Source organism: Chaetura pelagica, unplaced genomic scaffold (assembly GCF_000747805.2).
Source record: "Chaetura pelagica isolate M959 unplaced genomic scaffold, ChaPel_1.0 scaffold12, whole genome shotgun sequence".
NCBI lineage: Eukaryota > Metazoa > Chordata > Aves > Apodiformes > Apodidae > Chaetura > Chaetura pelagica.
Window position 1 is genome coordinate 3,663,556 of NW_009952801.1, and position 14,855 is coordinate 3,678,410.

Sequence of the window (14,855 nt, forward strand, 5' to 3'; positions counted from 1 at the left end):
ATGAAGAGGAGAGTTATCAATCCCTGCTGCAGCCACTTAGGGAATGATGAGAGATAATCAGCTTAATTTGAAAAAAAGAAAATTTACATTAAGTGTTGAGAACAACGTTCTAAGTATCCAAGCCTATAAATTACTGGAATATCTCTTAGGAATTTTATGAATTTTCCCTCCCTGGAGACTGAAAGGAAGAAATTAGATAAACACATTTGGTGTATTTCGTGCTGCCTCACTGGACAAGGTTGGACTAGAAAAATACTCCCATAGCGCTGTATCTGTGATGCTGTCTTGACTCTACATGTACCTGAATTTTCTTCCCGCAGAGGACTCCAGTATAACCAGGACGACAAGAGCACACGTTAGGCAACACACACTTGCCTCCGAACAGACACTTCTGGTTGCACACAGCTAAACAAGAGAGGTACATAGTCAAGGACACAACTTGGTGAAGGAAAAGTGGCTACTATGTATACTTCTGCTAGGAGCTGAGAACTCCTCAGCTATTTTCACAGGGAAACACAGCACAGTGTAAGATGACTCCACAGTCATGTGGAGCCAGCAATGTTCTTATGCCTATTCTATCTCCCTTGTGCTTTGATGTATGGGAACATGCTGAGGGTATGAATGAGACTGAGTAAGGGATGTGAGTGAGGTGGTTTTCAATGCATTTTAATCTTTCAGGCTATTGCAGTGGCCTCTCAGGCCTGTTGCAGCAGCATAAGGTGTTAGAGCCAGCCACTGCATGCTGCCATGGTCCCAGACTACCATCGTACTCTGGAGGGCTTCAGAACAAGTAGAAGAACTTCTTCTTTTTATCCTGCCTTTGACACAGATTTGGGTTAAAATACAACCAAGCTATAGGACTTCTAGGCACTATGCATGGGTGAAGCTTGCTTAACTGTGCTGAAGCAAGAGGTTTCAGGTCACATCATTCTTACCTGTTTGACACTGGATTCCTTCCCACTGTGGAGGACAATGGCACGAACTGGGTCCAATACATTCCCCACCGTTCTTACATTCCTGAAGACAGATTGCTGCACAGATATCAACAGAAAGTTTGGTTATATTCCAAGTTACTACTTTCGCTTATTATTTACATTTCAGGATGCCCAGCAGAGGTTGAGTGATGTCCATACACAAGAGTTACATCATCTTCACTGAATATCGGTCTAAGATCAGCAGGATATTAAAGAAGAGAAGCAACCAGAAACAAAAAGCCCTACAGCCAAAGCACGCATTGAGATGTTCTAATTCATCACAGATGGCTGCAAAAGCCTGAAACACTGAAAGGAGTCAGAATCCTTAGCTTTGTTTTTTCCAAATTTACCTTTCAAAATCCCACACCCAAGTGGGAGATCTTTTGTCTGTCATGCAACTTAACATACAGTGAATCAACTCATGAACATTTGATCCGAAATTATTTTCCATGGCCCATTTTTCTGCACATTTGTCCTTGCTTATTAAGCCATAATCTAAACCACTATTATGTATCATTGGTTAATTGACTATTTGATAAAAGATCTCTCTTCCACAGTGTGCAAGTGTATCTCACTCCTGTCAATATGGGTAATATTTTTTTCAATAAATTGTCCAATTATTAGAGAAAGTAATATAGGGAAAATTGTTCTTTCTCCATGCCATTAGAGAGCTCATTGGCCATATTAATATTTGGGCCTTGTGTAAGTATTATAATAGACACTTAACACATTATCTACTGGATTTTTACCACCCATTCTCATGCTGATTTTCATGCAAACTGTACTTTTATCCATACTGCCACCTTTCATTTATGTACCATCAATATCTTCATTAAGTTACAATGTGACCCACAGCTGTTCTACCATCACAGCCTTATTTTTACCCTTTCTAAAGAGCCTGTGCCCATTGCATCTTCTATTCCAATCATTTTCCACAGTGTTTCCACGGTTTTACAATTTCACTGTACTTCCTTTTCTATTATAGCTGCTTTTATGCCCTACAGCACAAACTGAAGTTCTTTCACTTCATTGACTCAGCTCTTGTAGAAAGATTTATTTAAACAAGAATTAAGAAAGAAACAAATATTATTTCCAATACAAGAATTTAAGATATTTTGGTCTCATGATTTAGCCTAAGAACTGCATGGTATTAGTTCTCGACCCTAAATTTTGCTGCCAAGTTATAGACCATTATTTTTTCAGTGTGTGTATTTTCTTGAGTACTTTGGCACTAACTTCATATTACTTATGTGGACTGAGTTGTTCTTTAGTCATGTATTAATTTTAAGGCATGGTTCTCCTGTTAACAAGATACTTACGAGTGTTACATCTTTTTCCTCTCCATCCTGAAGAACAAGAGCAAATGTTTGGCCCTACACACCTTCCTCCATTCATGCACCTTGGCTCACAGACACCTTAAAATCAAAAAACATCTGCTGTTTAATATATACAACCAATCACAGAATAATTTATTGGTTCCTTTCAGATCTTGGAAGGATTTTAACACTGGCTTACTTTTTTCACATCTTCTGCCTGTGTACCCCTCAGGACAAGTGCAGACATTCTTTCTCATGCAATGACCACCGTTCTTACAAGGCGGGCTGCAGACAGCTAAAAGATACAAACAGGAGGAAAAGGCTGGATTTTGCATTTTGTTTGACTTTGCAATATACTTCCAGAAAATAAGAGTGCAACACTAAAATTCTGATAGCTTATAACAGACATTCAGCACTATCAGGTCAGGCTCATAAAAATCATATTAATATGGAGTGATGCCTATGTCCTAGGAGACCTGCATGGTTAAAGAAGGAACTACTGGGCAAACTTAAGTGGAAAAGGAAAATCTACAGATCATGGAAGGAGGGGCTGGTCACTTGGGAGGAATATAGGACTGTTGTCAGAGGATGTAGGGAGGCAATTAGGAAAGCTAAGGCCTCCTTGGAACTTAACCTTGCAAGTCGGGTTAAGGATAATAGAAAGGGCTTTTTCAAATACATAGCTAGCAAAACTAGCACTAGAGGCAATATTGGCTCACTGAGGAATGAGGTGGGAGCCCTGGTGACAGAGGATATAAAGAAGGCAGAGGTGCTGAATGCCTTCTTTGCCTCAGTCTTCACTCCTGCAGGGTCTCCCTATGAGCCCCAGATTCATATAGCCCCAGAAGAGGTCAAGATAGAGGAAGAGTTTGACATGGTAGATGAAGATTGGGTTAGGGATCAGTTGAGTAATCTGGACATCCATAAATCAATGGGTCCAGATGGAATGCACCCAAGGGTGCTGAGGGAGCTGGCGGAGGTCATTGCTAGGCCACTCTCCATCATCTTCAGTAAATCATGGGCAACAGGTGAGGTGCCTGAGGACTGGAGGATAGCAAATGTCACTCCAGTCTACAAGAAGGGCAAGAAGGAGGACCCGGGTAACTATAGACCGGTCAGCCTCACCTCCATCCCTGGAAAGGTGATGGAACAACTTGTTCTTGTCACTATCTCCAGGCACATCAAGGACATGGGGGTCATCAAGAGCAGTCAACATGGTTTTATCAAGGGTAAATCATGTTTGACTAACCTCATAGCCTTCTATGAGGAAATTACTAGGTGGATAGATGATGGTAGAGCGGTAGATGTGGTTTATCTTGATTTCAGTAAAGCATTTGACACCGTCTCCCACAGCATCCTTGTAGAAAAGTTGATCAGGTATGGGTTTGGTGATCAGGAAGTGAGGTGGATTAGGAACTGGTTGAAAGGAAGGAGTCAGAGAGTTGTAGTCAATGGGGCAGAATCTGGTTGGAGGTGTGTGACTAGTGGAGTCCCACAGGGGTCGGTACTGGGACCGGTGTTGTTCAACATCTTCATCAACGACCTGGATGAGGGTATAGAATGTACCCTCAGCAAGTTTGCTGATGACACTAAGCTGGGAGGAGTGGCTGACACACCAGAAGGCTGTGCTGCCATTCAGAGAGACTTAGATAGGTTGGAGAGTTGGGCGGGGAGAAACATGATGAAATTCAACAAGGGGAAGTGCAGAGTTTTACATTTGGGGAAGAACAACACCATGTCCCAGTACAGGTTGGGGGCTGAACTGCTGGAGAGTAGTGTAGGTGAAAGAGACCTGGGGGTCCTGGTAGACAGGAGGATGACCATGAGCCAGCAATGTGCCCTTGTGGCCAAGAAGGCCAATGGCATCCTGGGGTGCATTAGAAAGGGTGTGGTTAGTAGGTCAAGAGAGGTTCTCCTCCCCCTCTATTCTGCATTGGTGAGGCCACATCTGGAGTATTGTGTCCAGTTCTGGGCCCCTCAGTTCAAAAAGGACAGGGAACTGCTCGAAAGAGTCCAGCGCAGAGCTACGAAGATGATTAGGGGAGTGGAACATCTCCCTTATGAGGAAAGGCTGAGGGAGCTGGGTCTCTTTAGCTTGGAGAAAAGGAGACTGAGGGGTGACCTCATCAATGTTTACAAATATGTAAGGGGTGAGTGTCAGGGGGACGGAGTTAGGCTTTTCTCAGTGATGACCAGTGATAGGACAAGGGGTAATGGGTGTAAATTGGAGCATAGGAAGTTCAAGGTGAATATCCGAAAAAATTTTTTTACTGTAAGAGTGACAGAGCACTGGAACAGACTGCCCAGGGAGGTTGTGGAGTCTCCCTCACTGGAGACATTCAAAACCCACCTGGATGAGTTCCTGTGTGATGTACTCTAGGTGACCCTGCTCTGGCAGGGGGGTTGGACTAGATGATCTTTCAAGGTCCCTTCCAACCCCTAAGATTCTATGATTCTATGATTCTATGTCAACAGTAAAGAAAAAATCAGAATAAAAGGGGTCAAGGTCAGCATTGCTACATGTACACAAGCAACCAGACTACATAATATGCAATGGAACTGTCTGAACACTGTTCAAAAGTTGAGTGGGGGAAAAGGCAAATTTTGAGTTTCTCTTCTCCTTGGACATTCACTGGATCAGCTGTAAGATCTAAAAACCAATGTAACCTCTGTTTTTCACTGCTTCTCAGGTACATGACTTGACTGTGAATTTTGTGTCTTAAACCAATGTTTTCCCACAGATTTTCTTAGAAAGGCAGCAAAGAGGGGAGGGGGAAAAAATTACCATTTTGACAACGGGCACCAAAGAATCCATATGGACAGAGGCAAACATCTGGCTTAGTACAGGAACCACCATTGAGACACACAGGGTCACACATTGCTGCAGAAACACGGTCAGGAAGAATGGGAAGCATTAAAACCAAATAAAGACTACAAAATGTGTACTTCTGTTGCAAGGACAGGAATTAAACACCTAAGATAACTGCAGGCAATAGCATTCACATGAAATCTTTACTCAGAATTCTAGGATGAGTATTCAACTTTCTAGAGGTGTTACTAACAGCTGAACTAACGTGCAGAGACAAGGGGGAGTGCAGGTGCTCTGCAGCAGGAAGCAGCTGCCCATTGTTGCTGAGCCAAGCTGTTCCAGATTTCAAACTATTGGGGAGGATGCTCTCCCAGGAACATGGAAATTGCAGGAGTGTTACCTGTACTGCATGTAGGTCCATACCACCCAGGTTTACACTGACAGATGTCTGGAGTAAGACATTCACCACCATTTTCACAGTGCCTGTTGCAAACCACTACCATCCAAGAAGATGGACAAAAACAAAGGAGAAAGGGGAGAAAGAGATGGGGAGGCGAGAAAGAGAGATACATTCCAAATTATGCTTTATTCATTTTTCAGTTCTTTCCTAAATATTAACACTGGAAATAACACACAATTCCACTAGTTGAAGAGGAATTGCTGCATATCCAGTCTCAAACCCATAAAAAGCTAGCACCTTTATAAAGGTAAATAAAATGTCCTTCCATGTGTGGTTGTATTCAGTGTTAAGAATCTAGAAAAGTTCAAATAAATCCTAAAAAAACCTAAATTAAATGCAATGCTAAGAAACAAATGGACCATGTTCCATGATGGATTTGATGGGCTCCAAGAAAGTTCACTCAAGTGTCCTCCCTCACTTTATTAAGAGCAGCTGTATGCATAGGGTAACTTGAGACTAACAATCAAAGACATTAAAATACCATGGACATGGAACACTTCTCCAGGACAATATCCTATTCTCTTTAATATTGCTTAACAAAGAGCAGCATTTTTTTTGGTGTGTGTCATAGTTGAAACTAGAACAAGAAAGACTGAGAATGAAGAGTGCTGGGATTTGAGGAGACAAAGGACTTTGTCACTTGAGGTGAATAATGCAGTGGCACGTTCAGCTGAATGATATATAAACAGCATGTCTAAATTTGGAATCTCTGAATGATAAAAATTGCCAGTATGAAACCTACCCAAAATCTGGAATTACCAAACTGCATAATTTAGAATTCAATTTGTAATAGAAAATGTATGTGAGATTAATTCCAATTTTTCAGCTACAGTCACAACGAATATTCCAACCTTTATGTTGTACAAAAAAAAAAAAAAAGTCTCCATAATGTTATTCTGAATTCAGTTTTCATGTATCCCAGTTTCTGTGATCCACCCTTCACTGATACCAACTTCTGTATGTACCTCAAAGTTTAACAAATTAAAATTAATTTAGAGGTTAAAAAACTGCAATGATATATTAAATATCTGTGTTTGTTCTGAAGGTACTATCACACACACAACACGTTCAATGTTTGCACATGGGTGAATCATAAATAATAATCTATTTGAATTGTTTATAGTACATTATGTTTCAAAGTCACATACTACCTATGTAGCAAATACTACCTATCTAATGCTTGAAAGGCCCAAGTGTGGGAGCCTTCAAAGAAGCACAGGTATTATGTCATTTGCTAGCATCAGTCAGAATGCATAAAAAATTTAAAACATAATTTGTCTCCTTGCTCCTGAAGAACAGGAGAGATGTTCTGTATTCTCCCCTTATGCTTTTTTGCTTACTTGTATCACATCTTGGTCCCACAAAACCGTATGGGCAGGTGCAGAGATTTCTGGCCAAGCAGGAGCCTCCATTTTGACAGGGGGGTTTACAATGTGCTGCAGATACAGAATTATGCTGTTCAAGAAATCACCTCTAAAAAGATGCATGGAATGGTTATGCTTTGGAGAAAGGGAAATGTTAATTGACAGTGAACAAAGAACTGGAAATAAAATAAGGAGACGTATGCAATGCTTTTTGACAAGAATAAGTAACAAGAAGAACTTGACTCCCAAAACAGTACATGGAGTCCCAACAGTGGTGGTCATTCTGAAGAAATCTGAGACAGTTTCCAGACAGGACCTCCACTGTTTGGGAGTGTTCAGCTTAAAGGCATCTGCATTCACTGGTTAACTCCACTACTCTACTGTGAATTTAGGAATATCCAATTAAAAGCAACATTTCCAGTACATATAAAAAAAGTAGGGTATATACTAATATGTTACTCTGAGAGTTCTGTTAACGTAGAAGCATAATGAACACACCTCTTTGCTGTCTGAATGAACAATTGTGAAAGTTATTTACAGCATCATTTGGGTATTTATAGATTCAAAAGCAAAAAATATTCTATTTACCTTCCTCACAAGCAGGGCCACTGTATCCTGGTAGACATTCACAGACATTGGGCTTAATGCACTTCCCATGGTTTTTGCAATCGGGTCTGCATAGAGCTGTGCAAAAAATCAACAATGATCTTCAAATCATTAATTTGTGGATGTGAGTTACAACAGGCTAAATCAAAATGCAATACTCACCAGCCTGACAGTTATAACCAGCATAACCAGACTTGCATTTGCAAATATTGGGTGCCACACACTCCATATTTTTGCCACATGTTTGTCTACATCTTGCTGAAAGGCAATGAAGGAAACAAAAAAGGAATAAGCAAAATGGAAGTGGCATTTCAGCACAACTGTGTCTCACCTAACATGATGAACAGATCACAGAGAACCCATCAGGTGTCTGCCCATAAGTAGGGAACTTGAGATACAGCAGAAAACTATTTTACATGCATCCATACAACTAAAAGCCTGTAGGTTATACCAACATTAATAATGAAAATGAGAAAATGCAATAGTTTATGCATTTCACTGACCACACTGCAGTAATATACTTTCAAGTTATAGAGATGTCGCAAGATTCTTTTCTGCAAAGCATTTAGAGCAGCTATTTGTAATACCTCTGCAAGTGAAGCCATCTCCATAATAACCATAAGGACAACGACCACATTTGATGCTTCCATCCTGACTTGGCTCACAAGGTACACCAGGAAAACAGTGCAAATTGGTACAAGTTGCTGCTTCAGGAATCACTATTTCACTCAGTTCTTCAGGAAGCACTTTTGGTGGAACAGTGACTTCAACAAGGACTAAAGGTAAAGGACTCGCTTTATGCTTGGCTAACAGGTGCTGAGCTCTATAAATATTTCCACCTTTGAATTCTTTATTTGGCAAAGAAAGCCCTTTGCTTATATTTATCTTGTTGCTAGGAAAAGTCTTCCTGCTGGTCTCAGAGTAGCTGTAGACCTCAACTTGTGCCCTTGTTTTTTTCTCAGGTGATACAGCATGGGTTCTTGAAGATGCAGTCATCACAGCATGTACTGAAGGACTCGCTTCCACGTCAGCAACATGACCACTGATGGCACTGAGAGCATGAGCAATGCTTCCAGGGAGAGCAGGCTGTACAGAAGCACTTCTCTGAGAATGAGCTGACTTCCAAACAGTGACTGCTTTTACTGTGGAGGCTAGTGGAATGCTGCTATTGATAATTTCTGTAGAAATAAATCTCTCAGGGACATCTGTAGAACTGCGAATATAGCTTGAGATGCTTAAAGCCTTCTCAAATGATGAGTGTTGAAAACCTACAGCATGTTAGAAAAGGAGGGGAGAGGGGGAAAAGTACAGGAAGATTATGAGAATTCTTTTCCTTCTGAGAGGCAGAATAGAAAAATGCACACCTCACTCATTCTGTGCTTCAGGAAGTCTCTCCATGAGCTACATCAGAATATATGCACACAGTAGAACCTAGGTCCTAACTGGCAGAACTGGAGATGAAAGTATTCTGGCTATGTCCTGTTCCACCCTCATCATGGCATTTTCATGTATAAGGAGAAAGCACCATGTATATGAGGCTAGTAATGAGCCTAGAGACTAGAAATAGATATTTAAGCACAAGTATGTACTTACTGAGACACCACTGACAGTATTTTAGATAAATAATCCACAACCTTGTAGCAAAAGTATTACCATGGTTTACTCTCCAAACTGTTTCATGAGACCAACTCAGTCCCCTATTTGAAAGAAGGGCAAAGTGAAAGAAAAGCTCTTCAAATTCTGCCCAGGAAAAAAAGCAGGTGGTCTGGTGGGTTGTGGAAAGCAGTAAGGCACTCTAATCCCAGAAAGGCAGAATGCCATAAATTGGCTTTTAGCATTATGGGGCAGAGGAGAAAAGAAACTGGAAGGGATTACCCAGTCTAACCTAAGTTCTGTCCCCAGCCCTGTTTAGGGCAGTATGAGAAAATGGACTAAAAAAAGTCAAACTGTACTGATTCTTATTACAGAGTGCTGCCTCCAACTGCTGAAAAGCAAAGCATTCCAAAGCTGATGAAGAATCATCCAGCACTGGCATGGGAGTGAGCGAGTTTTTCTCCCCCACTAACAATTCAGAGATAAAAAGGCACAAGAATTTCCTGCAAGGAAAGCCTCAGCAGGCACAGAGCTGGAAATACCAGCAACAGCCTTTACAGAATTCTAGAATTAAAGACATTCACTTGCCATATCCTTCACCTTTTCTTTGAGTTAAAGTAGGAAATTGGAATGCAATGTAATGCCATGAACTTTTGCTTATCTCATATAACAGATGTCCTTATCCCCATGTGACCTATTTTATGTCACTGGTTAGTCACAAAAACAAAAGGCAATAGTAAGAATGTCATACATCACACGGTCAATAAAATTACTTGATTGACCTACGGGAGTTGTTGATATTGACATCTCAGTCTCATCTTTCAGATCAGAATACAACTCCAGCAATAAATCAAATTGAGTCAAACTGAAAAAATAAAGTGAATAGCATAAAACTGACTAGAACCTTTATTTGCCAGCTATATCCTTATCAGTATGTGAATCAGATATTCCATTTTCTTCATGAAAAAATCACCTTTATTCCCTCCTATTTCTTCTGTGGAATCCTTCCTTTCAACATTAGTATCTTCAAGGCTTTCTAAAAACAAAAGATGTGAAGGCACATTAGTAGTTACTTTGGTTTCTACTGCAAATAAATTACAGTTAAAGTTTTAATACATAAAATTACTCAAAATTCAGAAAGCACATAAAGAATAAAATTTTTTTCTGAAAACTTTTCAATAAAGTATTTTTAAAATATAAGTTATCCAGTAATTACATTGAAAATAAATGTTTGGGTATCTTAATTGGCAAGTGTCTCGATTTGGGTAAGAAGTTCTATGTTAAGCATTCTAATAGAAAAATATTTTGTCAAAAATTAAGTGTATTATTAAAATAATGCAGAAAAGTATGTTTCATTGTATTCTACTCTGGTGGAAAAGACTTGGGGTATTTTGTATCTATTTTTTCTAGTCACCGGAAAAAGTGCTTTACAACTGTGTGACCCAGTGCAGTCTGCTGTTTTCACCAACTCAGATTCTGTCCCAGCCATCAACAGAGACACACAGTCCTCTTTTGCTGACTACTGAAAATAGTTTTAAATTACTGTTAGAGAAATTAAGCACAGCCAAAGATATTTTATATGAATGACAATGAGATAATAGCATTTTTCTTAAAACCAAATAATTTTACCGTAACACAACTTTCCATCTCCTTGCAGATTATTTGGGCATGGACCACAATAGTAAGAACCAAAAGTATTGAAGCAAAATACTCCAGGGAAGCAAGGACTGGATACACATTCATCTACATCATCTTGACAATTTTTACCTGCATTGAAATATAGATTTATTTTTTTTTACAATATTGTGTCTCCAGATGTTGACAGTGTGTTTATAAAAGATAAAGGTGGAATGTATGCAGGTGCTTTAATACAAAAAGGACATCTATCAAGTGAAAAAATATATCTCAGTACATGTAATAAGCACAGCTGTCTAGCTGTATATTTTTTCATCTTATATCGAGTATCTTGCTTATCGTGGAACATGGAGAAGATGGGCTGTGGGGACTACATGTTTAGCTGCAGAAACCGGAAGAATCACACTATAACCAAACTCATCACTCCTGTGTTTCACCATGTTGCTGGGTTTACCTCTGCAGAGGAAAACAATGGAAATTTGCTCTCATAATAGAAATAACTGCTGTATCCATGCAAGAAAAATCTTGAAGTACATCATACAGAGTCATCACTACACCATAACAGTTCTTCCTAGTCTAACAGTAAGCTATTAACAGTTAAACATTTAAAAAAGAAATGGTAGACATAAAATTAGAAAGTCCTGTTTATCACTAAATGTGATAAATATATTTAAATAAAGTAGCAATTTACCTTGAAGTTCAGGTGGACATTCACAGTAATAGCCGTTTATTCCATCCACACATCTGCCAATACCACACTGGTTAAGTTTACAGTCATCAGTATTCACTTCACAGAGATCACCTTCAAATCCAGCCACACACACACAAAGATATCTTCCACTTCCAGGTGGGAAATTAATGTTTGTCACACATGAGCCATTATTTAGGCAATCACACGATTTTACACTGACCTACAAGACATACCAAATAAAAGTTTTCTTTTTTTAAATGAACTAACAATGCATTTTGTAATTAGATATCTTGAACATCTTGCTAGTATGTGTCATTTTACTGTAACATTCATTACCTCTATTTCTACCTTAGTCTTTGCATTGCAGTCATCTGTCAGTGAAAATGTTAATTTTAGGGGATTCACTGACACAGCTTTCCACAAAAGTAGACCCGATGGGGAAAGACTGGCACCTTCTGGACCAGAATCCAAAGTGAAATGAATAGCAGAGCCCTCTGGATCTGAAGCCAAAAACTGATATACTAAGTCTTCTCCATAAAAAGTCTGTAGCATACCCTGAAAAGTTTCAAGCACTGGAGGCTGGTTGTCTGTAACAAAGCACATATTTTCTCTTTTAAGCAAAAGTTTCAATGAACGTACAAAAATTAAAAAGCAGCATATATTTCTGTTAAGGAAGTCACCTGTAATTACTTCTCTTGAATTCTGGTGTAATTTGAATAGCACAGGAAAAACACATCATAAATGTAATAACCAAGAAATTACTTATATCACACAAAAGCTTGTAAAGATGCATTGCATCTGTACATAGACAGAACTCTGAATTTATCAACCTTAAACTACTATATTTTAGCTGTGTGGAGGTAGTTTGCAGATGAAAGTGTAGGAAGCCACAAAAATGAGAGGCGATTGCTGCTTCCTCTAAGAAATGAGCAGACATTGTTAAGCAATGCTTGGGAACGGGCTGTAGTGACTATGTTAGCAAAATTGAGCATGAGGTGATGGAATAAGCCATTCACTCACCGTTCTATGGAAGGATTTCAACCACACAACAATTTACTCACTCGTAAGATATTTGGATGTTTGCATTGTTGAGCTATAACCTATCTGGTATGAGTAACTAGATTTCTAGAGACACCAGGTGAAAATAAACAATGAAAACCCCAGCACGTGGATGAGTTCTGTGAAAGAGAGAAGCAGAAGCCCTGAGGAGAGCTTTAGTTTGGAAGCTAGAACATAGGAAGATTGCTAAATTTTGAATTACAATGAAGTGATCACTTTAGGCAGGAATCCACCCACTGTGGCAGACACCAAGAGGGAGCAGAAGCTGTAATCAGTGTCCCAGCAGTTAGATTATGACACCCTCTTCCTAACATCATCCAATCTGGAGAAGAGGTTGTGCTCCTTGACTCTGGCGAACTGGCTCTGGTTTATGCTCATCTCTCATTTCTGACTTTGGCAATACTGAATTCCAGTTTGTGGCTGTAATACAGAAAACCCTGGACTCCCTGACTGCTGGAGGAGTTTAATTTCATTAATGTTTCATTGTTTTGGAATAGGTATAGCTACTTTGACTTTAGAAGTCTGAAATAGGAAAAGATTGAGCAAGACAAGCACCAGAAGTCCCACTCATATAGGATGCTTCCCACGTCAGGCAGGGTCTTGCTCGCACATTCACCCATGAAAACACTGATAGAACTCTTGTACTTGAGATGTTACAGACCTAGGTTGATGGGGCAGGCTGGATGTCTACCAGTAAAGCCCCAAGAGACTTCTCATTTGGTGAAGGAAATACACCTTCAGATATATATGCCAATATCTGAGCCAGAAAAACCGTAACTTCTAGGCTAGAACTTTGTACTATGGAGAAGGAAAATGATTAATCTAGATTGGGGTCTTCTTTTCATAGTGTGGTTGTACTTTCAAGCATTTGTGTAGGCCACCTATCCATGCCACTGATATGAATTATGTCCAAGTATTAAGTGGTGAATAAAATATGACATGCCATTTAATTCCATTTCTTGTGTCCTCCTCTTCTTTGGAATTGGCGTAATTTGCAGGAAATTATCTTTCATTCCTAAATGTTGAAGACAATATCTGCAGACATGGTTGGGCCAAGTATCAAAAAACTAAGTGCTAATTAGACTGAGAATTGTTAATTTTCATCAGTTATTTGTGATGGCTACAGGGCAGAAGAAAGCCTGACTTTTACGTATATGGTCTGGAAAACAAAATATCATTTTCAGAAATTAGAGGAGAAATGTCAGTTGAAAAATAAGATTAAATTACAAACTGTAGTGGGTACTGAGCTTTAAAAGAAACACTTAACTAGTTAAGCTTAAAATTTAACTATTTCCATACATTTAAAAAAAATAGTAGATTTTCATCTTCCTGCTACGAAAAAAAAAGACTCTTTAGAACTTACTTTCAACAACTGACCATGTTAACTTTGATATGTCAGGTCTGCACAATAAGCAAGGGCTGGATGGATTTGTGTCACCTTCACCATAACAGAGTCCATCTATGTTGCAGGTTTTTTCCTTTTAGAGAAATTACAATGTGACAGATTAATTTTTGGTTATCTAAACAGTAAATCTAAATGAATCTGTAATGCACCAAATAAAACCTAATCTATTCTGCATTTCCAATAAGCAACTACATTTGCTTTTAAACCTAAACAACTCAGTGTGTTTGGTTTTATTTGGTAATTATAAATTGGGCTTTTCTTTTGATTTTGTCTTCAGAATTGCCTCATCCCAGCTTCTCCTTCTGTGCTAATCACTTTTGTGCATGGAAAATCCCTAATGGAGACAACAGCAGGGTGTGTTCTCCTGATTCTTCTAGACTTTTTTTCTGCCAGAAAATGTCCACATTTTCCCAATAAACGAAGTAATGAAATCTATACCTTTAATGTACATAATGCAGATTCCTGTGGTTCACAAGTCTGACAGGCTCCATCATATAATATAATTGTTTTAGAGTTGCTATAAGTAAATCCGTCATTAGAAATCTGTAAGATGCATGGTAAAAATGGATTAACCCATACAGATATCAACATATCATCAGTGTGGACTGCTAGCATGATATTCAACTCCTTGATAGACACATACATGTAGCTCTGTTGACATTATTGACTCAATCTGTATGAGATCTCTGATATCTACCTTGCAAAAAGATTCATGCATTTAAACTGGGCTCAACTCAATTTTCCCATACATATGTCTAATGTCCAACTTCTGCTCCTCAAGAACGTGTATCTCTATAGGTCTTAGGTTGTATCTACCAGTCCTCTTGCAGGAGAGCACTCTCAAATAGCACTCAACCCTTAAGTTTAAGCGAAACTGAGACCCCAGGTTAAACAAACTGAGTTCACCCTTAGTACCATTAAAAAAAAAAAAAAAAAAAAAAAA

General features: G+C 39.1%; 1 protein-coding gene across 1 annotated transcript in view; it reads right to left on the reverse strand.

The window, feature by feature from the left end:
• Nucleotides 1-244: 244 nt before the first annotated feature.
• VWDE (von Willebrand factor D and EGF domains) overlaps nt 245-14,855 on the reverse strand; it is a 97,958-nt gene continuing 83,347 nt past the window's right edge. Inside the window, exons 15-29 of the mRNA XM_009994980.1 lie at nt 14,351-14,455; nt 13,871-13,985; nt 11,785-12,035; nt 11,449-11,668; nt 10,096-10,158; nt 8,117-8,797; nt 7,692-7,787; nt 7,512-7,607; nt 6,900-6,995; nt 5,500-5,595; nt 5,076-5,171; nt 2,490-2,585; nt 2,294-2,389; nt 936-1,031; nt 245-405 (exon numbers count right to left, since the gene is read on the reverse strand). Of these exons, the coding sequence (XP_009993282.1) occupies nt 245-405; nt 936-1,031; nt 2,294-2,389; nt 2,490-2,585; nt 5,076-5,171; nt 5,500-5,595; nt 6,900-6,995; nt 7,512-7,607; nt 7,692-7,787; nt 8,117-8,797; nt 10,096-10,158; nt 11,449-11,668; nt 11,785-12,035; nt 13,871-13,985; nt 14,351-14,455 (2,364 nt within the window). The remainder of the gene's footprint in view (nt 406-935; nt 1,032-2,293; nt 2,390-2,489; nt 2,586-5,075; nt 5,172-5,499; nt 5,596-6,899; nt 6,996-7,511; nt 7,608-7,691; nt 7,788-8,116; nt 8,798-10,095; nt 10,159-11,448; nt 11,669-11,784; nt 12,036-13,870; nt 13,986-14,350; nt 14,456-14,855) is intronic.